Source organism: Monodon monoceros, unplaced genomic scaffold (assembly GCF_005190385.1).
Source record: "Monodon monoceros isolate NGI ecotype Baffin Bay Population unplaced genomic scaffold, NGI_Narwhal_1 Super_Scaffold_22, whole genome shotgun sequence".
NCBI classification, from domain to species: domain Eukaryota; kingdom Metazoa; phylum Chordata; class Mammalia; order Artiodactyla; family Monodontidae; genus Monodon; species Monodon monoceros.
This window is the reverse complement of record NW_021703779.1, coordinates 76724471-76750724: the sequence shown is the minus strand read 5'-3', so window position 1 is coordinate 76750724 and position 26254 is coordinate 76724471. Positions and strand designations below refer to the sequence as shown.

The window sequence follows — 26254 nt, the reverse complement described above, 5'->3', positions numbered from 1 at the left end:
TAAGTCACTTCAATCCACTTCATTGCTTTGGACCAGTTATCTCCCAATGTTAGTGGTCAGGAATGCCAATATATAAAGTTCTGGTTAACACAACACAGATAATGAATTATACCATGAAATTGTAGGATGTTAGTGTGCTAAAAATTATTTTAGGATCCTTGATGATGTCAATGAAATCGGTAGCCCCTGATGACAACAAGCGCTTCAAAAAATATCAGAAGATATGTTATTGCAATGCAGAAACAACTTTATTTATAGGTATTTCACTTAATACAGATTACACACACTTTATGCACTGAAAATATATCAAATACAACCAATGTTAGTAACTACATGTATTCCAGTTGAAAGATGTCCTATAATATTCACTCTAACATATTCACACAAAAACCTGTTTATTCTTTTTTAAAATTACAGCTACAAATAACAAAGCAAAAACAAAATTTTAAGAGTGACTGTGACTGCTCTTGTATTTTAAATCTTCACAATTTTAATGTTACTTTACACAGCTTTTCTTCAATGGCAGTTCGTAGTACTAGCTCCACTCAAAACCAGAAATGATAATAAATTGTACACATTACCCAATCTAAAAACTGAATCTATCCTCACTAATATTTCCATGATTTATGTCAATCCATAGTTCACACCAAGCTGTTTATAAAAGTGTATGTGTGTATACACATACATAGATAAGTATGTATGCATGTACATGATTATGGCAAATCCATATCTTAGCCTTTGATGGAAACATAAACCCACAAAGTTGCAGACTTATGAAACTGAAAATCTGACATTGTACAGAGCACTAACAGAGAATTACTTATCTTTGTTTTGGTTTCAGTGGTATTAAAATTAAATAAGGTATTAATGCAAATAAAAATAATTATTTTAATGGATTCTTTTATATATGTTTTAGTTATGCCAACTGAGCAGAAGTTGACTATTACTGAAGGCAAATTTATCTTAGCTTTTTTGTGTGGAAAAGAAGTAGAATCTACACTGGTAATTAGATAGGAAAAATAGTTTAATTTTTAGTGTATAATTTAATGTTACTGGATCTGTGATCCTTCAGAAAACAGGGAAATTTTATGAAGAGAAGTACTGCAGTTACATTAGAGGCAAAATAATTTGAAAGTAAAAAACACATGAGCACATATTCAGAATGCAGTGAATGTGACAAGAGTTTTTTTTTAAATAAAAGGTGCTATGTAGGGTGATATAAGGGATAAAGGATGATTAAAGTTTGGAAGTGAGGCATAAGTTTAAAATAACAGAGAATAACATTGTAAATATAGATGTATGATCTTTGAAAACATTGTCTTTAGTATAAAGTTTATATTACTTTTTTCTGCTAGAAATTTGAAAAACATAAATATACACACATATACGTAAACATATGTATGCTTATACATACCCTAGCCCATTTTAATCCCACTGTTTTAGAATTACATAAACATCAAATTAACATGAATTTTCCTCTAGACTCACAATTAGGTCTCTTAATTTTAAGAGTTTGGTATGGTTGTCTTTTAAGTCTCACACCTAAAATGACATAATTTTATGTACCTCATCATTTCTACAGTTTGTGTGCATTTTGAAATAAATGTGTGTATAGTCTTACAAACAACTCAAATTTAAATTGAATTGTAGCACCATGTAGAATTTTGTTGTTAAACGTTATCAATTGCTCTAGTTCAGATAATGTTAACTTTATATAGCATGTCAAATTCTTTTTTCCTATCTAAAATGAAACTATTATAATATCATTTTGTAGTACTAGATAAAGTCTGCGTCTTTATGGAGTCAATTTTGTCAGGTAGACAAAATATCCCCATATTCAGTGAAAAATTGTATTTTGCCTCCAGATGTTTTAGTATCACGTAGACAAAACTATGATACCTATCGGGAAGAGAACTCAGCACCTTCTCTTTAATAACTATATTTGTGTGAAAAATATGTACTTATTCAATCTGAACTTCATAAATAATGTATATAATTATCTACAAAAAAGGCACCCAATACATAGCTCTGAATGAGTGATCACATAAATAAAATTAGTAATTAAATATAATCTCTCTTTTAAGAGTTCATAGATTAGTTTTCCAGCATCCATGCAATTCCATTTTTGTGTGTTTTTTCCCACCTTGAATATGAGACTAGGTCTGTGTTTACACACCCAAAGAACTGATCAAATTTGTTCTTTTGTGTGTGTGTGTGTGTGTGTGTGTGTGTGTTTAATTACTTCGAGGTTGTGACACTGAACAACTATTTGAGCTATATACTTGAATTATGGGCAATGTTTTTGTGTAAGGTGATAGTGTTTATGAGCAATTCTGTTTAAAGTATCATTGAAATAGTGGTCTGTGTTGATTTTGAATCTGAGGTTAAAACTGATATGTAGTAATATGAGTAAATACATTTTAAAGTTTATTTTGCGGATTTCTGAAAATAATATTTTTCACCAGTGTTGCACATTTGTTTACTTCTACTACCACCAAAGAGAGTAAAAGTGGTATTATTCAAATTTTCTCTAAGTATCTAATGAAAGTATTATTTTGTTATCTAATGTTTTTACCAAGTGTTAAGACAAAAAATGAAAATGTTTTTAAAGTGCATTTCTAAGAGAATAACATTTATGAAGTAAATCAGTGAATAATTAATAAATATAAGGCTCCAGGACAAGGGAGAAAAGTGCATATATTTCTAGAATATCCATTGAAGTACTTCATTTCCATTATTATGTCAATTTGACTATCTGAAACCTAATGGAATGTGATTTTTTTCACTTCACAGAAAAAGATTTACTCCTAATTGGATAGTACCAGTGTATGTGTGGATAATTAAATATAATTAATCACTTGAAACAGGAGAGTTAATACAATTTTAATTGAGAATATCTAGAATTTGCAAAAGGTAAGAGTTGGTTACGAGGCTTTTTAGAAATAATTATAATAGATAACTTGGTTGTTCATTCTAAGGGAACTTTTGGCAGATATTTACATGGCATTCTTTTTAACGGAAAAGCTTTTTCATCAAGACTTGATATTTTCACTGAGGGCAGATTAGTCTCGTGGTGGAGATATATAGTATGCCCTTCAGTATGCTATAAACTAATCAGACTCAACTATTTCATAAATTTGTCTAATCATACATCTATAAAAATAAACAATATGCATAATAATTAAGTCAATTACCACTATGTGTAAAAAATCCTGCATGTATAGTTTATAATATAAAAAAAGAAGAATACTTCTGTAATTTTAAAGTGCACAACTTCCAAAGGTTAAACAGAATTACTAAGTAAATTATAAAGAAAAACTTACTGGTATAGCCTGAAGGAAAAACAAATAGTTTTAAAATTCTTCATCAAATTTTCATAGATACAGTTAAAATCTATCTACAATTTCCTAAATTTTCTACAACAAATGTATATTGCATTGTGCAATAAAAATAAAGGCCTATGACTACTCTACAATTTTAAGAAGTCTACTCCTAATTCTAAATACCACATAAACCACGGATGTTATGTATGAACACACATAATGCATGAAAAAACAAATTGAACTTCAGTTCTTTTTAAAAATAATAATTATATACAACACATACAGCTTTATATTATCACAGCACCTTTGAATATGCTAGAAACCTAAATCTAAACAATAAAAATAGACAGAAACTAAGCAAATCCTAAAGAAAAAAGTCTATTACACAAGAGCACCCATAGGAAGCATTTACACAGTGTAGATTAAGTTCATATAAGATTACTTAAGCTCTGCTTGTCCTGTAGCACTTCTGTTGAGATCAGGCTTCAAATCACACCTAGCTAGACGGACACTTACAAAATCTAATTAAACAGTGACGAGTGCAGGTGAAAAAATTGTAAAATGTGTCAGTATTGTTTTGTGTTGAAATGAAAAGATTAGTAAATATTGCATGAAATAATGACTGATTGAATCTAAATTCAGCTTTTAAAAATTATTCTAAGGTATATGAGTTCACATTGATAATGTGAACAGGATGGTCAACAGAGAAAACAGAAGTATACATAAAAGATTAATTAATGGGTAGAATTAAAACTGTTCTATAAAATTTTCAATTTAAATCATTGAAAATAAAAATAACTTAAGAAATGTAATAGCTTGAATATCCTATTTCCAAAAATAAACTTTTATATTTAATGTAAAATGAGGAAATGTATTTCAGCAATTTTTTTCAATTTATGCTCTTTGGATTTTAATCAAAAGAAAATAATACTCCTTCGAGTGTTTGCAGGTATGAAAGTATACAGCACATTGTAGTTAATCGATTAGGTAATCCCTAAAAGTTTCTTTGCTGACTAGTCTTAAGATTTCCTTTCCCTCTGTTTTCCTCTATTCACTGACTAGAATAAGAACAAGAGAGACCATCAAGGACACTTCATTGAGAATATTCTAGGAGTCCATTAATACCAACACAAGAGATGGGAAGATATCTGAGACCTCGTAAGCCAAACATGTAATAACACCAATAATTAAGTTAAAAGTATCATCAAATCAACTGATAAGAAAGAACCAACAGGAAAATATATAGTTTTGTCCTCTCTGGCTTTTGTGGAAAATTAGTTTCAATGCCGTCCATACTGTTCTCAAATGTTAATATTATTTCCTCAAGCATAAGCAAAGGACCGATCAAGGGTAGTTAATAATCAAAAGCAGAATCCATTTTCATCTATGGCTGAAGTTTAGATACAGTTAAACCTCAATCATCATTGGTTTATATGGGTAAATATTTTAGCCTCAAAGAGCAGGAAAGAAATCAATTCAGAAGTTCCTTTCTCACAGAAATTATATTCTGAGAAGTATCACTTGCAGCTTTAAAAATAAAGTTTCTATTTTCATCTTCTGCAAAGATGACCCCCATAAAAATACTGAGGAATTTTTTAAAGAGATTCTGGGTAACTGTTTCAAGACATTTTCATCTTCATATATACAAAGGAGTGATTAGGAGTTTTCCTTATCACAGGCCTAAAGGAAAGGGTCACTGAAGTAGAAGAAAAATGAAGTATTCTCCTCTAGCTCACAGAATGTGTGGAAAAGCAGAGACCAGGGTGGTCATGACACAAGCATTTAAAATGCATTTATATAATAATTACATATACAAATGGTCATGAAGCCACACTAGTTTATCATGGGATATGTGAAGTACTGATTCATTTTCTTGAGCATCATAATTTTTTTCACAATTAAGTGAGACTATGGATTTTGGAAACTCCTACTCTTAGTACGTCTTTGTACCTGCAGGGCACTGACTCTAGAGGTATAATAAGTTGGCTAAATTTTGACATTCCTTGAAATGATTTGAATTAAACTGAAATATTTAATTTATCAGGAAGAAATAGGGGAGAGATTATAAAGTTACTCTATATGAATAACTTTCACAAATGTAAAATTTAATTTTAAGTATTTTTCTACAATAGTTGTTTATAAGTATGTAATACAATATTGTAATTTACATGACATTTCTCATTACTAGTAAAACAGTTACACTTACAGTCATTATAATTAAGTAAGTAATGTTTAAAAAGCCAGATAGCAAGCATGTTCAAGGAACTTGACATTATTGAAGGTACCAGAGATTCTGTACTGAGTAAATGGGAATGCTAAATTTTAACAGAAATCTTTTAAAAATATTGCCTATGTATTAAATATCCAAGAATTACACTAATTTGAAATGCTAAATCGAGCATAAGCCTCTTCTAAATACCTTTACACCAAGGAACACTTTAAATAATACACTAATTTAATGCACATACATAATAGACCAAATCCTGTCCACACTTTGCAAGGTAAAATGATACACAATGAAGCATTTGAAAGAGAATCCAGGAAACATATCTTATGTCATGATTATAAAGGTCCTTTATACTCCCTTTTAGCCCCAAGAAATAATGCTTTTAAAAAAATTCTGTTAGTACTGTTAGTAAGTCATAAGCAGCTTAAAGAATACAATGTAAAATTGGGACACATCATTCTTTCTTTAATACATTTAATGTACACCAAATTTGAGGCATTTAGTCATTTGTGTAAGAAACTGATTAATCAACATATTGTGAAGAATGCGTTAAAGGCCAAATTACTCAAATCAATGAAATATATTCAGTAATTTAATGCCAGAGAAATTATGTAGATCTATTTAGCTGTTTGACTCTAGTAGCTTATATTTTCTTAGGTAGTTTCAAAATTAAGATAAAATCTTTCAAAATATACTATTTAAATCCTTGTCTCTACTCACATATGAATGGAATTATATTTCACTATATAAGAAACATCAGTACTTTTTTTTCCCCAAAATATCAGGGAGTATAAAGAACTTTACATTCTTCTTTTGATAGATAAAAATAGGAAAAAAAAAACTTCTTTCTTTTACAGTATTTATAGAAAAAAAGAAACATGATTACACCAAAAATATTTTTTTAATGATTAAAGTAGTGGAACAACATGATTACAATCAACATAAAAACCCATTAAAATTATTTTATATCATCTAACTTTTCAGCAGAGTGATGGATAATTATAATTATTTTCTCAACAACACTATAGTAGTGAATATTTTCCAAAAAATGATCTAAAGTGTTTTTTTGTTGTTGTTGCTGTTTGTATTTTTGATATTAAAGAAAATCTCTTGCCCTTGGATACCTTTCAGAGGGTAGCTTGGATAGTTCAGCTTCACTTCCAAACTCCCGCAGGTGATGTTTAAATTCTGCAGCAATCAGACAGGGCAAGTAATTCCATGTTTCATGATTGATACATTAACCATCAGTTTGTACATCAAGACACATTATATTACATCACACTTGTTGGCATTCAGAGGAAGCAAATCGAGAAACAGCATGATAAAACTTTTTTTTTTATCACACTGCACTGTTTCTTCCACAAATTTAAAATTTCGATTGCAAGATTACAGCTAAAGTAAGCATGGGGTTCAGTGGGACATATTTTTTAAGGTGGTTTTTGTTTTGCTTGCTTTTATAGTGGGAAATCCAGATTACAAGCTAAATGATCTTAGCCAAATTTTGAAATCACAAATCATTGGAGTTTTTTGGAAGGGGAATAGAATTATGTTGTTCCTAGAAAGTTATATCTCACTGTAGATTTCAATAGTTGATGTCCTGGAATCAGTCTAGGACAAGAAAAATAACATGTTATCAAAATCAGATGGTTGTGTTCTAGGAGTCTTAGTTGCCAAGCATGCTACATGGCTAAAATTCACATTGCTAAAATACAGATTCATAATATCAAGGTTATGGAATGTAACAGTAGTAAATACCAAGCCTATTCCAAGCTAACTCAGACTCCTCTTACCATTTTGAATCCATGTATAATACCTACACTCATGTAACCATGAATTATTTCTTTTTGAAATGAAGTACCTCAAATACATGACTAAGACAGTGACTTGTACACAGAAGGCCCTTTCAAAATAATAAGTTCATTTTTGTTCCCCTATTTTTCAAATGTATAGTCTTCACAATATTTTAATGGAAGAACTGTGTTAAGCAAGATTTCGTTTTGGCATTGTATCTCTTTTATACAACAATTATCAAAATTGATTCTAAAATGATTATTCTTATTGTTTTTCTAGAATCGCACCAAACACTATCTGCTTGCTCTGAAAGATGTTAATATAAAGTACACTGTAAGATCATCTTTTAAATTTCATGTTTTAATTTCTACTATAATATATGCATACAAAAATGCCTTCCAGAATACTTGTAAAAATTTATATCAAAGAGGATCCTCATATTCCCCAGGTATAAATGGTTTTATGCAATAGATACGTTTCTATCTGACGAATGTTCCATATTTTTTCAGAACACGAGTCAGAAAAAAAAAAAAACTATAGAAAGTATTTGATTCCCTTTTTAAAAACATGAAAGTTTTTATAAATCCCCTTATATCTTACTGCCTCCTAGAGCCATTTAATTTCTTCACTTTCATATTTCTATTCAGATGAGTAATGAACTAAACAGAAATATCACCCTAAACCCTCCTTTTGAAAATATATTTCTCACTTTGTTTAAAATCAATTGAATATAATTCTGCCTTCTGATAACAGTAGTATTTTATTTCACTGTCAGAATTTCTTTAAGGAACAATGGATTTTTATTTTACTGTCTGACACTTTTCCTCATTTTGTATGATGTTTCTTTAAAAAGAAGACACCTACTGTATTTGAATTTTTATAAATACACGAGTTTCAGTGCTCACTTAACTTTTTCGCATTCTGCAACATCACTGAATATAAGATGCCTCTCCTGGTGTTAATCAGAAATTGAAGCGTATACAGAAAGGGTGAAGAACATTGCAAATGTAGTACAAAATACAAGGATTCAAATTATTTTTAGTATCACATTAGTCTGCCTAAGTTCACGAATTCATGTCCAGAAGATATTTAGTAATTAATCTGAAACTTCTGTGAACCAATGACATAAAATATACAATTTACCTATTTTTTTAAGATGAGAAAAAATAGAATAAGTCATCTGAGAACCCACTGATTCTAAGATACTCCTTTTAGCTAATAAAAACCGAATGATAGCCAAGAATTTATTCTCATTAGCATTTACTTTCCTTATTTTGCCTATCTCATGAAGTTACTGTTCTGTGTTTAGGAAAAAATTTCTTAACTAAATAAAATAAAATACCCGAATGAAAAAGTTATTAATTTTATTGACTTTCTCAGGATTACAAAATACCAAAAAAAACAATAAAAGAGGAAGATATTTGGAAAACACTTCAATATTTTCCTTCATCTATGCCTTACTTACTGTATGTTCATGTCCTCATGTAAAATAAGTCTAGCTCTTAAAACATCTCCATGCTTTCAAAAACAGTTGAAACCAGAATTTGCTCTTCTAACTTCACAAGCCAATCTATTAAAAATGATGCTCTGCAAAAGTAATTCACAAACCCCACCCTTTGTATAGATTTTTAAGTGAGTCACAAATTTAGCCCTGGGAAAAGTGCTATTAGGATATACAACACACATAAAGTGCTATTCATAAAGAATACTTTTCTGTTGAGAAATGTTTCCAAAAAACCGAATGATAGCAATGAGAATTAGAAAATGAGAGCACCCTTTTTAATAGTTAAATAAAAACAAAAACATACCATGATGAGATATTCGGCATCTGTTACGTTTGCCACCCATTTAAGATCCACCTTGGTCAGAAACCATGAGGCTCATGTAAACTGTAGAAGTAACCACTGCCCTATAAACTCATTCAAAGCATAACAGAAACTCGCCACAAAGAGAGTAGGGCTCTATTTTACCATTTGCGATAGCATAATTATGAACCTATTGTAACAAAAATGCACCCACAACTGAATTAGTATCTTACTTTCACTGTGTGATTAAGAGAGAAAGGTTAACGTTATTGTATAATTTAACTATGCAAATCCATGAGTGACCTCAATTCTTAAAAGCATTTCCTAAATTATGGTAAATTATTTTCACTGTTATTTTGAATCCTGATAGACTTCTTTAATATCTCTAACTTTGGTGAGAGGAAACCTATTCTGACTTTCACATTACTACTATTTAATTAAGCCTAAATAGGTTTCAAAAGTTTTATTCACTGAAACTGATATGAAGACCTTCTTAAGAGTAACACAGACGAAATGATAAAATCAACATGCTGCATGACTTCCAGAGAAAAAATGTAGATAAATTCTATCACTTGACTTTATTAAGGAAATAAAAATACTTAAATCATTTACTTTAGTTATGAATTTCTAGATATATTTTAATTCATTTCTCCATGGAATACAGATAAAAAAGACTGTATAAACTCTTGTTTTCATAAATTTAATGGGTTTTAAATTATTGTATACAGATATCTTGGGTCTTAATATGTGCATAGTTTCCTTCAGGCCCATTAGAGAAAGCAATAATATTTCATTTTCAAAAAGTCATTATCTCTTAAGAATGTCTCCTGAAGGGTTCTTAATACCTTGCATGAATATGCAAATACTCAAATGGATATCTAAAGTAGAGATCTCATATATATTTCATTCTCTGGCTTGAAGGTGAGAGTGAGTAGCATGAGTTCATTTTCCTAATCCCATTCTTGCTACATTGTGTTAATACAGATTTATGAACCAGAATAATGGTGAGTTCCTAATCTAGAATTGACACTCTCTTTTCATTGTGGGGGTTTGGGGGAATGGTGGGTAGGGGGGATATCTTTATGCTATTTGATTATCTTGGGTAGACACAGATTTTCCCAAGTGAAGCTGGAAGTCTCAATACCATTAAGTATTAAGACCTGTTTATCAGATTCTAAGAGGCTTTACTGTGATGTATCTAGCCATGACTGTGTTGATCCTCATGCACACAATTGTACTGAGGACAGTGCCATGACCCTTTATTTTGGAGTTTTTCCAGTATATTCTCTAGCAAGAAGTGTCATACTGCCATCTACAGACAACACTGTCCCTATTATAATCATCATTCCTCACCCAATTTTCCTCCAATCAGGAGTCATTTTGTTCTGATTTTCTACCAAACTTAAAATGAATCCATATATCTATTCAGATACTTCTGCAGAACACGATCATTTTGATCCCATGTTGAGTCAGTAGATTCTGTAAAGTCCTACTTCAACTGAAAATAATTAAAAAATATAAAATTAGAAAGGTTACTTAGAAACTTGGATTACCTACCAGTCTGGTGTGTACAGACACAGGGGTCTTGAAAGTTGTCACTGGATAGCTGCACTCAGAAACGCTGTAGGGATCAGAACTGCTGGAGGAACACTTGGAGATGGAATCACAGCCCACGAAGGTGTTATCAAGAGGCAGTTCCTGGATGATGTGGTGCTTTGAATTCAGGGGAGTTTCCGGCTGGATCTGGAAGGCAGGCTGTGGAGAGGCAGATTTGTAGTGCCGGGCCAAATCAGGGCTGTCAGGCTTGAAAGTAGTAGGTGTAGTGCCCCAGTTGTACTTGCCCATGGTTTGCTCTTCCAGTTCAATGGGAAGGTCTAGTGTGACGCTGTTTCCATCATTGTCAGCATCATCTGCCTTAGTTTCTTCAATAGTAACAAAGTTAAGCAGCAAGTTCTTAGGGGTATGCTTCTTCTTCTTCTTCTTTTCCTTCATCATTATCATCTGCCTGTTTTCTGGGTTTGGAGTAACCCATTCGGAATTCTGCTTGTTTTTCTGAGCAGCCTTAAGGTGTGGTGATTGGCGGCATCTTACTACAGCAGTGATGAAAATAACAAGGATGACAGTTATGGTGCCTGCAACAATGGCAACCACAATCTTGACATAGTCACTGGATGGTGAGGATGTATCAGATGTCTCAATACTTTGGGTCACTGGTGTTTCAATGTTTTTGCGCACCAATTCATAAATCAGTGTAGCATTGGTCACTGACTCATTCACAAATAGATTAACATTTACAACATTGAAGAGAGAATCAGGTTGTCCTAAGTCCTTGACTTTGACTACCAGTTTGTGTAAACCAAGGTCTGCAGGGACACATTTCTCCTTCAGTGTAATGTTGCCTGTTGTTTGGTCAATCATAAACAGACCTTTTGTGTTTCCTCCTACAATGCTGTAATGAAGCTCTGCATTCATACCAGTGTCATTGTCAACAGCAACTACCGTGAAGACCACTGTGCCTGGATTAGTGGATGGCAGAACCAATTCAAAGGAGTAGTTCGAAGAAGGGACAACAAAAACTGGTTTGTTGTCATTGACATCAACCACATTTATGGTGACTTTGGCAGTTGAAGAACGTGATACCCTACCACCATCCTCAGCCTTTACATAGAAAGTATAATATTCTTGTTTTTCTCTATCAAAGGAAATATTCGGTCGGATGACACCAGTCTGTGGATCAATGGTGAAATCATCACTTGCGTCTAAAATGGAGAGAGTGACTGCAGAATTTTCTCCATAATCAGGATCAGTTACAGTGATTAGTCCTACTGTGCCATGTCTTGGAAGGTTTTCTGGGACATAGAAGTTGTACTCATTGTGAGTGAAAATTGGACTGTTGTCATTCTGATCAAGAACAGTCACTAAGACTGTGGCATTGGTTATTAAAGGTGGCATCCCGTTATCTTTTGCCAGAACTGTGAATGAATATTTTTCCTGTTTTTCTCTATCCAGTTTCTTCGCTGCAGTCAGAATGCCTGTACGACGATCCAGGTTGAATTCAGATGGAGCATCAATGCCAAGCAGGTAGTTTATCTCAGCATTATGCCCTGTGTCTGCATCCATTGCACTTATTTTTGTCAACTGGGTGCCAGGAGAGTTATTCTCAGGAACAGAAAGACTTATGAAAGGCTGAGTGAAAACTGGAGCGTTGTCATTTTCATCTTTTACTTTGATGAGGAGCATGGATGATTGATTCAAAGGAGGTTTGCCAGCATCTGCAGCCAGTAATTTAATAGCATATTCTCTTGTGGACTCGTAGTCAAGATATGCAGCAGTCTCTAGGAGGAACTGATTACTGAATACTGGCCTCAACCTGAAAGGGACTTCATGATCTGTAAAGCACGTCACCCTACCATTAAGGTCAGCATCCTTATCTGTCACAGTTACGAGCGCAATTTTTGTGTTGAGTGGAGAATTTTCTGAAAGAACCACGGTGCCATTGATTGGATTGATGATATATCTTATGTCAATTGATGGGACATTATCATTGACATCTGTAACATTTACTAGCACCATTGATCTTGCTGGTATCAATCCACCATCACTTGCCAAAACCAGTAATCTGTGGTTTGGTGATTCCTCCCTATCCAGTGGTTCTTTGATTGTGATAAGTCCACTGGTGGAGTTGAGGTGAAATAGCCTCTTGGCCATGTTGGAGACTAGATTGCTGAAATAGAAGTGAATCCTGGCATTTTCACCTATGTCGGCATCTGTGGCATGAAGTTGTGTCACTGAAGTACCTACAGGAGCATTTTCTGGTATACTGACTTCAATCTCATTCTCCTTGAAGACTGGGCGGTTATCGTTTGTATCAGCAACACTGACTTGCAAAATGGCAGTACTGGATCTTTGAGGAAAGCCACCATCTTCAACCTTTACTTTCATTACATATGTATCTTTCTCTTCCCTATCTAACTCCTTTTGAACTATCAATTGTGGCATCTTCTCTCCTTCTGGTGTTTCAGTAACATCAAGCCCAAAAATACTTTGACCCTGGAAAACATAGAAGGAAACATTTTAGCTTATGTTATTATTTAATGAGACCAGTTTTCAATTCCTTGAAGTCATATGACATAGGCTCAACTCAGAAATAAGTGCCAGAGACTTGAGTTCTAAGTCCCAACTTCATCAGTAACTAATATTGTCACCACAAACAAGATGCTTAACATCTCTATACATTTGTGAAATTAGAGTTGTGCTAGAAGATGTTCTAAGCGCTTTTCAGGTTGTAGCACTTTGTGGTGATAAATGTAACATTTATGTGAACTATTAAAGATTTCAAAATGAAGAAGTATGTAGAATTTTAAAAAGAATTATCACTAAGTTTCACATGGTGAATGAACTTATAAGTGAATTAAAAATGGTTACTCCAAATGAATTAAAATATCTTACTGTAAGTTTCAGTTGTCTAGGACACCTTTTCACCACCAGAAGTAACAATCAAGTATAAAATCTTTATCCAAGACAAAAGTGCGTATATCACATCTAATAAATACAGCTAATAACTTTGGCAGAGGGAGAAAATATGCAAACTCTGATAAGAATAAAACCTTGTGTAAAATACACAGACTTTCTTTATTTCCCCTATAGAAACAGGTGTTAAAAATGAAATTTCTGGGAATTCCCTGGTGGTACAGTGGTTAGAACTCGGTGATTTCACTGCCGGAGCCCAGGTTCAATCCCTGGTCGGAGAACTAGGATCCTGCAAGCCATGAGGCCTGGCCAAAAAAGAAAGACATTTTTTTGGAGATTAACAGAACAATGTTATTTAACTTCTAATTTTTTTTTTAATGAGCACGCACAATGGACTGAAACTAACATACCAAAATGTCAAATTGGAAAATATAGCTATAGGAACAGTACCTATATTTTCTTTATGCCTATAAAGTCAGATTATGGGAATGTTTAAAATCAGTTTCCTCTGGTTCTGGCTTCCCTCAAAACCCTCAAGGAAGTGGTTCAATTAATATAAAACTGTAAAATTCTTAAAGTGCTTGGGCTCTGTTAAGTGCTATTGTTTATCAGCACACAGAGGATCTCATACTCTTGTATAAGTCTTTAAAATAGTCAAATAATTTTGATAAAGTCCAATTTATCAATAGAAAATAAAAAATTTTAAAGTCCCTTCTCTGAACTACAATAAGATAAGCCCTACACAGACAAACAGTGATCTTGATAGCTGATTGAGGAGTAGAATTCACTGGCTCTCAGGTGCAGTTCTAGCCAGTGTTACCTGTAGCACTTTGACAGAAATGAATAGATAGAAAGGTACTGGAGGCTGTGAAGATCAGAAGATCTTAAGATTCCTAGTACATGGGTGATTTATAAACCCTTACGTACACACGTACACGAGTGCGCACACACACACACACACATAACCACACATTACAATTTTAATTCTTCAATATATTTTTTAACATAAAAGTTGCTGACATGTGCTGAAGATCAGTTATTGAGATCTCATCTATGTGCTCTGTCCTGAAAGAACAGGAGAGCATCTGAGGGTTTTTTCTCATTGTTCTGTCATACCAGTTTCTAAAATAAGATCCTAAATGTTAGAAACCAATGAACGATATCAGGTTTTCAGGGACCACTAGAATATATGGTGAGATTATATGGTCATATTATCTTTTATAACTTATCAAAGTGTTATAATTGTTTACATAAAATCTAGTACAGTACTTAAGTACAACTACATTTTTCCTCATGAATTGCTTGAAGATATTTCTGCATTTTTTTGGATTTTTTGTGTGTGTTTAGATTCACCTACTCTTTTATTCAAATCCAGACCATAATATATCTTGATGGAAGAATTAAATGTTTATTATGAAATTTAAGGTGGCATTTCAGAAATATTAATTAAAATCATCATTTTGCTTCAATGTAATTAAAAAAAATTTCCTACAAGGTAACCAATGTGTATTAATCTTAGTTTTAATTCATAAACTAAAATGAGCATTCTATTAATATTTTACTTATATAAACCAATAAACAATTTGCATTTTCTTTGCCAAGGAAAATATTTTTCATGTAATACCTATCTACAAGTGTGAAAATTAGCAAATATATTTTAAGAAAAAAATAATTTTACAACAATAATATTAAATATACATACAGTATTTACTATTATAATTTGATTTAGGTAAACAGTGATTAATGATAATTTTACTTTTGTAATGATATTTCAAAAGGCTTTTAGGAAGGTTCAAATCTGGAATGTCTCACCTATGGGTAGAAAAAATAGCTTCTGAATTGAACTTCACAGAAATCCATGGCATTTAATACAATTTTGTTAATTCTTGGCATGCCAATATTCAGTGGCTAATATGGTCACAGCATTCTTCTAGGCACTGGCGATATGGTGGTAAGTAAAAATATTTTGCTAATGTAATGGAAATTAAATTTTAGCTAAGATGAGGGAAAATCAATAGCAATCTAAGTATCTACTGATGTTGATACTAATAGATTTATGTTAATTGAAAATAATTACATTTTTAATAAGGGCTATAAAAGTAGATTATAAAGAATTATTAGAGGTTATATAAGGGGGAACTAGCATATATAATATAGCTTAAAAACAACAAGTGAATAACTTAAGGTCTTGAGTTTCAGACTCAATTATCCAATTTATGACTATAATACATCTGGGGAAAAGAATATGCTAGTTTTAATTTTTAATTTTATTCATTTATGTTTATGTATTTTGTGTTTGTATATTTAGAGCTTAGTCTTATGTGTTTGCCTGAATTTTGCATTGACCTTTGCTTTCCCAAGCAAATGAATGCAGGGTTATGACACCTGAAAAACCCAAGAACAGCATGTTTGCTGTCCTTAACTATTATATGTGACGTGACAGTAATGTTAAAAGATAGATTTTTCAAATTTTCAAGATGATAATGAGATATACATACAAGATAATGGACAATGTCCATACTGCTCTTCTGTCTTCTATGACTGCTCTGTCTAATATGACAGCGATTAGTCACAAGTATTTACATTTAAATTTTAATTAATTATAATTAGATAAAATAAAAAAATCAGTACCTTAGTCTCACTAGCCACATATCAGTTCTTATAGCTACATCTGAGTAGTGGCTATGGCATTGGACAGCACAGATATAGAACTTGTCCATTATTACACAAAGTTCTATTGCACTGGACTGTTCTAAGATGTTACATTTTCTTTAATAAAAATCTATGTTCAGGTCAGGGGATTTTGTGTCTACCACCCCCACTCAGATATTTAGAGCTCTACAAATGACTTGCTAGTTTACATATTTAAATTTCAGAGTGGGCATGAAGATGGCGGAAGAGTAAGACATGGAGATCACCTTCCTCCCCACAAATACATCAGAAATACATCTACATGTGGAACAACTCCTACAGAACACCTACTGAATGCTGGAAGAAGACCTCAGACCTCCCAAAAGGCAAGAAACTCCCCACGTACCTGGGTAGGGCAAAAGAAAAAAGAAAAAACTGAGACAAAAGAATAAGGATGGACCTGCACGAGAGGGAGGGAGCTGTGAAGGAGGAAAGGTTTCCACACACTAGGAAGCCCCTTCATGGGCGGAGACTGTGGGTGGCGGATGGGGGAAGCTTCGGGGCCACAGAGGAGAGCACAGCAACAGGGGTGCAGAGGACAAAGCAGAGAGATTCCTGCACAGAGGATCAGTGCCAACCAGCACTCACCAGCCCGAGAGGCTTGTCTGCTCACCCACTGGGATGGGTGGGGGTTGGGAGCTGAGGCTCGGGCTTCGGTCGGATCCCAGGGAGAGGACTGGGGTTGGCGGCGTGAACACAGCCTGAAGGGGGCTAGTGCACCACAGCTAGATGGGAGGTAGTCTGGCAAAAGGTCTGGAACTGCCGAAGAGGCAAGAGACTTTTCTTGCCTGTTTATTTCCTGGTGCACGAGGAGAGGGGATTAAGAGTGCTGCTTAAAGGAGCTCCAGGGACAAGCGTGAGCTGTGGCTATCAGCTCGGACCCCAGAGACAGGCATGAGACATTAAGACTGCTGCTGCAGCCACCAAGAAGCCTGTGTGCAACCACAGGTCACTATCGACACCTCCCCTCCAGGGAGCCTGTGCAGCCCGCCACTGCCACTGTCCCATGGTCCAGGGGCAACTTCCTCGGGAGAACACCCGACATGCCTCAGGCTGGTGCAACGTCATGCCAGCCTCTGCCGCCACAGGCTCACCCCGCACTCTGTACCCCTCCGTCCCCCTGGCCTGAGAGAGCCAGAGCCCCTGAAGCAGCTGCTCCTTTAACCCCGTCCTGTCTAAGTGAAGAACACACGCCCTCAGGCGACCTACACGGAGAGGCGGGGTCAAATCCAAAGCTGAACCACAGGAGCTGTGCGAACAAAGAAGAGAAAGGGAAATCTCTCCCAGCAGCCTCAGAAGCAGCGGAATAAATCTCCACAGTCAACTTGATGTACCCTGCATCTGTGGAATACCTGAATAGAGAATGAATCATCCCAAATTGAGGAGGTGGACTTTGGGAACAACAATATATATATATATATATATATTTTTCCCCCTTTTTCTCTTTTTGTGAGTGTGCATGCATGTGCTTCTGTGTGATTTTGTCTGTATACATTTGCTTTTACCAGTTGTCCTAGGGTTCTGCCTGTCTGTTTTTTTTTTTTTTTTTCTTTTTTTTTAGTGTAGTTTTCAGTGCTTGTTATCACTGGTGGATTTGATTTTTTTGCTTTGGTTGTTCTCTTCTTTCTTTTTTTTTAATTACTTAAAATTGTTTTAATAATTATTTTTGTTTTTTATTTTTAAAACCATTTAATTTAATTTAATTTAATTTTATCTTTTGCTTTCTTTCTTTCTTCTTTTCTCCATTTATTTCTGAGCCGTGTGGATGACAGGCTCTTGGTGCTCCATCCAGGCGTTAGGGCTATGCCTCTGAGGTGGGAGAGCCAAGTTCAGGAAATTGGTCCACCAGAGAGCTCCCAGCTCCACATAATATCAAACGACGAAAATCTCCCAGAGATCTCCATCTCAATGCCAAGACACAGCTCCACTCAACGACCAGCAAGGTACAGTGCTGGACACCCTATGTCAAACAATTAGCAAGACAGGAGCACAATACCACCCATTAGCAGAGAGGCTGCCTAAAATCATAATAAGGTCACAGACACCACAAAACACACCACCAGACGTGGACCTGCCCACCAGAAAGAAAAGATGCAGCCTCCTCCACCAGAGCACAGGCACTAGTCCCCTCCACCAGGAAGCCTACAAAACCCACTGAACCAACCTTAGCCACTGGAGGCAGAAACCAAAAACAACGGGAACTACGAACATGCAGCCTGCAAAAAGGAGACACCAAACACAGTAATTTCAGCAAAATGAGAAGACAAAGAAACACACAGCAGATGAAGGAGCAAGGTAAAAACTCACCAGACCTAACAAATGAAGAGGAAATAGGCAGGCTACCTGAAAAAGAATTCAGAATAATGATAGTAACGACCATCCAAAATCTTGGAGAGAGAATGGAGAAAATACAAGAAATGTTTGACAGGGACCTAGAAGAACTAAAGAGCAAACAATCATGAACAACACAATAAATGAAATTAAAAATTCTCTAGAAGGAATCAATAGCAGAATAACTGAGGCAGAAGAATGGATAAGTGACCTGGAAGATAAAAGAGTGGAAATACCTACTGCAGAGCAGAATAAAGAAAAAAGAATGCAAAGAAATGAGGACAGTCTAAGAGACCTCTGGGACAACATTAAACGCACCAACATTCGAATTATAGGGGTCCCAGAAGAAGAAGAGAAAAAGAAAGGGACTGAGAAAATATTTGAAGAGATTACAGTTGAAAATTTCCCTAATATGGGAAAGGAAGTAGTTAATCGAGTCCAGGAAGCAAAGAGAGTCCGATACAAGATAAATCCAAGGAGAAACACACCAAGACACATATTAATCAAACTGTCAAAAATTAAATACAAAGAAAAAATATTAAAATCAGCAAGGGAAAAACAACAAATAACATGCAAGGGAATCCCCATAACGTTAACAGCTGATCTTCAGGAGAAACCCTGCAAGTCGGAAGGGAGTGGCAGGACATACTTAAAGTGATGAAAGGGAAAAAACTAAAACCAAGATTACTCTATCCAGCAAGGATCTCATTCAGATTTGATGGAGAAATTAAAACCTTTACAGACAAGCAAATGCTAAGAGAAATCAGCACAACCAAACCAGCTTTACAGCAAATGCTAAAGGAACTTCTGTAGGCAGGAAACACAAGAGAAGGAAAAGACCTACAATAACAAACCCAAAACAATTAAGAAAATGGTAATAGGAACATACATATCGATAATTACCTTAAATATGAATGGATTAAATGCTCCCACCAAAAGACACAGACTGGCTGAATGGATACAAAAACAAGACCCATATATATGCTGTCTACAAGAGACCCGCTTCAGACCTAAGGACACATACAGACTGAAAGTGAGGGGATGAAAAAGATATTCCATGCAATTGGAAATCAAATAAAGCTGGAGAAGTAGTCCTCATATCATACAAAATAGACTTTAAAACAAGCACTATTACAAGAGACAAAGAAGGACACTACATAATGATCAAGGGATCAATCCAAGAAGATGTAACAATTGTAAATATTTGTGGACCCAACATAGGAGCATCTTAATACAAAAGGCAAATACTAACAGCCATAAAAGGGAAAATCAACAGTAACACAATCATAGTAGGGGACATTAGCACACCACTTTCACGAATGGACAGACCACCCAAAAGGAAAATAAATATGAAACAAATTTTAAATGATACATTAAACAAGATGGACTTAATTGATATTTATAGGACATTTCATCCAAAAACAACAGAATACACATTTTTCTCAAGTGCTCATGGAACATTCTCCAGGATAGATCATATCTTGGGTCACAAATCAAGCCATGGTAAATTTAAGAAAATTGAAATCGTATCAAGTATCTCTTCTGACAACAATCCTATGAAACTAGATATCAATTACAGGAAAAGTCTGTAAAAATTACAAACACATGGAGGCTAAACATTACACTACTTAATAACCAAGAGATCACTGAAGAAATCAAAGAGGAAATCAAAAAATACCTAGAAAAATATGACAATGAAAACGCGATGACCCAAAACCAATGGGATTCAGCAAAAGCAGTTCCAAGAGGGAAGCCTATAGCAATACAAACCTGCCTTAAGAAACAAGAATCATCTTGAATAAATAACCTAACCTTACACCTAAAGCAATTAGACAAAGAACAACCAAAAAAACCCCAAAGTTAGCAGAAGGAAAGAAATCATAAAGATCAGATCAGAAATGAAGGAAACGATAACAAAGATCAATAAAACTGAAAGCTGGTTCTCTGAGAAGATGAACAAAATTGACAAACCATTAGCCAAACTCATCAAGAAAAAAAGGGAGAAGACTCAAATCAATAGAATTAGAAATGAAAATGGGGAAGTAACAACTGACACTGCAGACATACAAAGGATTCATGAGCGATTACTACAAGCAACTATATGCCAATAAAATGGACAAATTCTTAGAAATGCACAACCTGCCAAGACTGAACCAGGAATAAATAGAAAATATGAACAGACCAATCAGAAGCACTGAAATTGAAACTGTGATTAAAAATCTTCCAACAAACGAAAGCCCAGGACAAGATGGCTTCACAGGCGATTTCTAGCAAACATTTAGAGAAGAGCTAACACCTATCCTTCTCAAAGTCTTCCAAAATATAGCAGAGGGAGGAACACTCCCAAACTCATTCTACGAGGCCACCATCACCCTGATACCAAAACCAGACAAGGATGTCACAAAGAAAGAAAACTACAGGCCAATATCACTGATGAACATAGATGCAAAAATCCTCAACAAAATACTAGCAAACAGAAACCAACAGCACATTAAAAGGATCATACACCATGATCAAGTGGGGTTTATGCCAGGAATGCAAGTATACTTCAATATACGCAAATCAATCAGTGTGATACACCATATTAACAAATTGAAGGAGAAAAACAATATGATCATCTCAATAGATGCAGAGAAAGATTTCGACAAAATTCAATACCCATTTATGATAAAAACCCTCCAGCAAGTAGGCATAGAGGGAACATACCTAAAATAACAAAGGCCGTATATGACAACCCCATAGCCAACATCGTCCTCAGTGGTGAAAAACTGAAACCATTTCCACTAAGATAAGGAACAAGGCAAGGTTGCCCACTCTCACCACTATTATTCAACAAAGTTTTGGAAGTTTTAGCCACAGCAATCAGAGGAGAAAAAGAAATAAAAGGAATCCAAATCGGAAAAGAAGTAAATCTGTCACTGTGTGCAGATGACATGATACTTTACATAGAGAATCCTAAAGAAGCTACCAGAAAACTACTAGAGCTAATTAATGAATTTGGTAAAGTAGCAGGATATAAAATTAATGCACAGAAATCTCTGGCACTCCTATACACTAATGATGAAAAATCTGGAAGTGAAATTAAGTAAACACTCCCATTTACCATTGCAACAAAAAGAATAAAATACCTAGGAAAAAACATACCTAAGGAGACAAAAGACCTGTATGCAGAAAATTATAAGACACTGATGAAGGAAATTAAAGATGATACAAATAGATGGAGAGATATACCATGTTCTTGGATTGGAAAAATCAACATTGTGAAAATGTCTCTACTACCCAAAGCAATCTACAGATTCAATTCAATCCCTATCAAACTACCAGTGGCATTTTTCACAGAACTATAACAAAAAATTACACAATTTGCATGGAAACACAAAAGACCCCGATTAGTGAAAGTAATTTTGAGAAAGAAAAATGGAGCTGGAGGAATCGGGTACCTGGACTTCAGAGTATACTATAAAGCTGCAGTGATCAAGACAGTATGGTACTGGCACAAAAACAGAAATATAGATCAATGGAACAGGATAGAAAGCCCAGAGATAAACCCATGCACATATGGTCACCTTATCTTTGATAAAGGAAGCAAGAATATACAATGGAGAAAAGACAGCCCCTTCAATTAGTGGTGCTGGGAAAACTGGACAGCTACATGTAAAAGAATGAAATTAGAACACTCCCTAACACCATACACAAAAATAAAGTCAAAATGGATTAAAGACCTAAATGTAAGTCCAGACGCTATCAAACTCTTAGAGGAAAACAGGCAGGACACTCTATGACATAAATCACAGCAAGAGCCTTTTGACCCGCCTCCTAGAGAAATGGAAATAAAAACAAAAATAAATAAATGTGACCTAATGAAACCTAAAAACTTTTGCACAGCAAAGGAAACCATAAACAAGATGAAAAGACAACCCTCAGAAAGGGAGAAAATATTTTCAAATGAAGCAACTGGCAAAGGATTAATATCCAAAATTTATATTCAGCTCATGCAGTTCAATATCAGAAAAAACAAACAACGCAATCCAAAAATGGGCAGAAGACCTACACAGACATTTCTCCAAAGCAGATATACAGATTGCCAACAAACACATGAAAGAATGCTCAACATTAATCATTAGAGAAATGCAAATCAAAAGTACAATGCGATATCATCTCACACTGGTCAGAATGGCCATCATCAAAACATCTACAAACAATAAATGCTGGAGAGTGTGTGGAGAAAAGGGAACCCTCTTGCACTGTTGGTGGGAATGTAAATTGATACAGCCACTATGGAGAACAACATTGAGGTTCCTGAAAAAAATAATAATAGAACTACCATACGACCCAGCAATCTCACTACTGGGCATTTACCCTGAGAAAACCATAATTCAAAAAGAGTCATGTACAACAATGTTCATTGCAGCTCTATTTACAATAGCCAGGACATAGAAGCAACCTAAGTGTCCATCGACATATGAATGGATAAGGAAGATTCGGCACATATATACAATGGAATATTACTCAGCCATATAAAGAAGCAAAATTGAGTTATTTGTAGTGAGGTGGATGGACCTAGAGTCTGTCATACAGAGTGAATTAAGTCAGAATAGAAAAACAAATACCGTATGCTCACACATATATACAGAATCTAAAAGAAAAAAAAAAGGTCATGGAAAACCTATGGGCAAGACAGGAATAAGGATGCAGACGTTCTAGAGAATGGACTTGAGGGCACAGGGATGGGGAAGGGTAAGCTGGGACAAAGTGAGAGAGTGGTAGTGTATATATGGACATATATACACTACCAAATATAAAATAGATAGCTAGTGGGAATCAGTTGCATAGCACAGGGAGATAAGTTCGGTGCTTTGTGAGCAGTTAGAAGGGTGGGATAGGGATGGTGGGAGGGAGGGAGACACAAGAGGGAAGTGATATAGGGATATATGTATATGTATAACTGATTCACTTTGTTCTAAGGCAGAAATTAACACATCATTTTAAAGCAATTATACTCCAATAAAAATATTTTTAAATAAATAAATAAAAAATAAATACATTTCATATTATCCCAGTAATTTGAAAAGGAGTTGCCTACATATAAGACATAAATACTTTTCAACAAAGTTTTAGACAGATACCTAAGTCTGATGCTAAAGTGTGGTACCAACATGAGCTTACTATCTTTAATGAATGACTATTCCAAGGCTGTTCCTCTGTCTTGTCTCCTTCAGGAATAAAGAATGACTAACACATGGATCCAACATTAGTTCCACCCCATGTCAGTTAGCTCAACTGACATTCAAATCCATATGAACCATGAAAAAACCTGAAGCTCTTTGCCATATGTTAGACCATGACATGAAAACAATGGGATAGATGAAAAGAGGAAATAAAGATATATGGTATCTTAATTTATCACCTTGCTACCTTTACCGTAGATATGTCCTATATACAAAAAAAAAAAAAATAGAACTTTGGGATAATTGTAGTATCCTGAATTCCAAACTTACTTAGAATTATTTCCCCCTTGTTCATAGGGAAAAAATCTTGAGAAAATCCTTTGCTATCTCTCCCAAATGGCCATCCTTTGGTGAGAGAACTATCACTCATCTGTGTGTCTCTCTCGGTAATTTACTTAAGCCTCTATTACATTAATGAATGTGAGTGTAGGATAAAATGGCCTCAAGCTTCATTTATATGTATGATCTCTAAGGACATAGCACCCAGCATATACGAACACATTAAATAAGCGTTTGTTAGATGAATAAATGCACAAATTAAAAAGAGAATTCCTATTTTAAAAGAAAAAAAAAGAGAAAAAGCAAAGTTTGGTTGTTCTTGTTTTTAATTTTCAGTATGTGCTTGAATAGGAATATACTGTAATTGTTGACTCAGGTTGCTTTTTCTCTTTTGCTTTAATTAAATTGTCCAAAAAACAATTTCATAATTATTTTATAAAACAACTATTTTTTTCTGTTAGGGATATGATAAGCTACAGTGTCAATCTCTGGTAAAAATTTATAGCCTAGTTGTAAACCTTTATTTTTGGAAGAAATAATGACACGTACTTAGTTTGGTAAGTGGCCTGTGTACTGACAAAATACAAAACCCTACATCTGTCAAACACCCATATGTACAAACAAAAAAAAGAGACAACAAAAACTCAAAGAAGAAAACAACATACTATATGAATTGAATGCAACACATTATATGTTGATTTTGGATCCTGGTGTCTTAAAATAGTTTGATCTCATGTACACAAAATTGCCAATTCCAGTTCATGTTAAGAAAAAATTTGGGACTTTCTAATAACCTCATGTAATTCAAAAGACTTAATTTCATTTGTGAGTGGCATTTCTTCCTAAATTCAAAATTAAGATGAGTTTGCAAATCTAGGACAAAAACCGCTGAAATAAGCAAGATGTTATTAAGCTCATCTGAGACTTTAATTCTTTGTAGGGATTTGTAAAATTAAGGAAAAGAAAGTTGGTGCTGGATATGAAATTCCCAAGAGAAGTATTTTTGCTTTTGAAAAAAATGAATAAGGATTATTGCCGAATTAAAAGCTATTTTTTTGCCTATTCTTCTGTGAAAGAATTAGCTGAACCATTGTACTAAACTTTAGCATTTTTGACATATGCATGTGCAAGACACCAGTTTATTGCCTATTGGAAGGTAATAAATAACACAGCAGTTCCAGAGCTATAAATCTAGTACAGTTGCCCAGAAAATGCATACAGTGCCAGTAAGTACTAAAAATAGTTCCAAAGAGATTGGATTCTAAAACTGCTTACATAAAAGCTGTTTATTCTGTAGATTGAGGAATGCTGGGGGAAAGACTAAAAATTTATTTCTGAGCTTTACCACTGCTTGATTTATCAAGAACTAACCTGACTTTTAAAAAAAAAAATTTCTTTTTTTTTACTGTTACTGATACATCTTTGGGCCAGAGAAATGCCAGTGTTTATCCATTTGCATAGTTTCAAATGGATAAAACCACAGAGATATGGCTATTTTGGAAAACAATAGGGAAATAAATTTAATATTCTTAATACAAATATAATTGGTACTATAATAAATTTACTTTAATTCCATTAAAAGTTCATTGGTTTGCTATAGGCTGCCTAGAACTACTGAAGAGGATAGCAACTCTTTCTGAAATATTCAACATTGTGATGTCATTTAGATTCTATGCACTATTTCAAGAACATTTCTTTCAGCATTCATTTGTAGCACTGTCAAGGGAAATACAATAAAAAATGGATTACATGTATAATGACCTGAGCCATTAGTCACATATTTGACAATAACCTTGAAGTCACCAAGTCCCTACCTACTTTAAAGTTATATTACAGAAAGGAAAGTCATGTATTTAAGAAAGTATCAACTCTCTTCGGAAGAAAAGAATTTACATTAAAATATTAACAGCACTGGTGTTAATCTTGGCAAAGCCATGCACAAGGTTTAAGATATCATACGTTTATTTTATCTATTTGATATTTAGCAAAGACTATTTAATAGAACAATGATATTGTAGCATATGGTTCTTTTTTTTAATGTTAGTCCCAAGAAAAGTAATTCCTTCCATTGACTTTTTTTTCTTTGTTTCATCAGATTTCAACATTAGG

At 34.2% G+C, this 26254-nt stretch overlaps 1 protein-coding gene across 2 annotated transcripts in view; it reads right to left on the bottom strand.

Moving 5' to 3' along the window:
- PCDH11X (protocadherin 11 X-linked) overlaps nt 1-26254 on the bottom strand; it is a 731019-nt gene that overhangs the window by 632859 nt on the left and 71906 nt on the right. Inside the window, exons 2-3 of one of the 2 annotated variants that reach the window (XM_029241309.1) lie at nt 10704-13196; nt 6787-7158 (exon numbers count right to left, since the gene is read on the bottom strand). In XM_029241309.1, the coding sequence (XP_029097142.1) occupies nt 7114-7158; nt 10704-13196 (2538 nt within the window). In that variant the 3' untranslated portion in view covers nt 6787-7113. Of the gene's footprint in view, nt 1-6786; nt 7159-10703; nt 13197-26254 lie in introns of those variants that run through there. The other variant, XM_029241308.1, reaches the window with a different exon arrangement.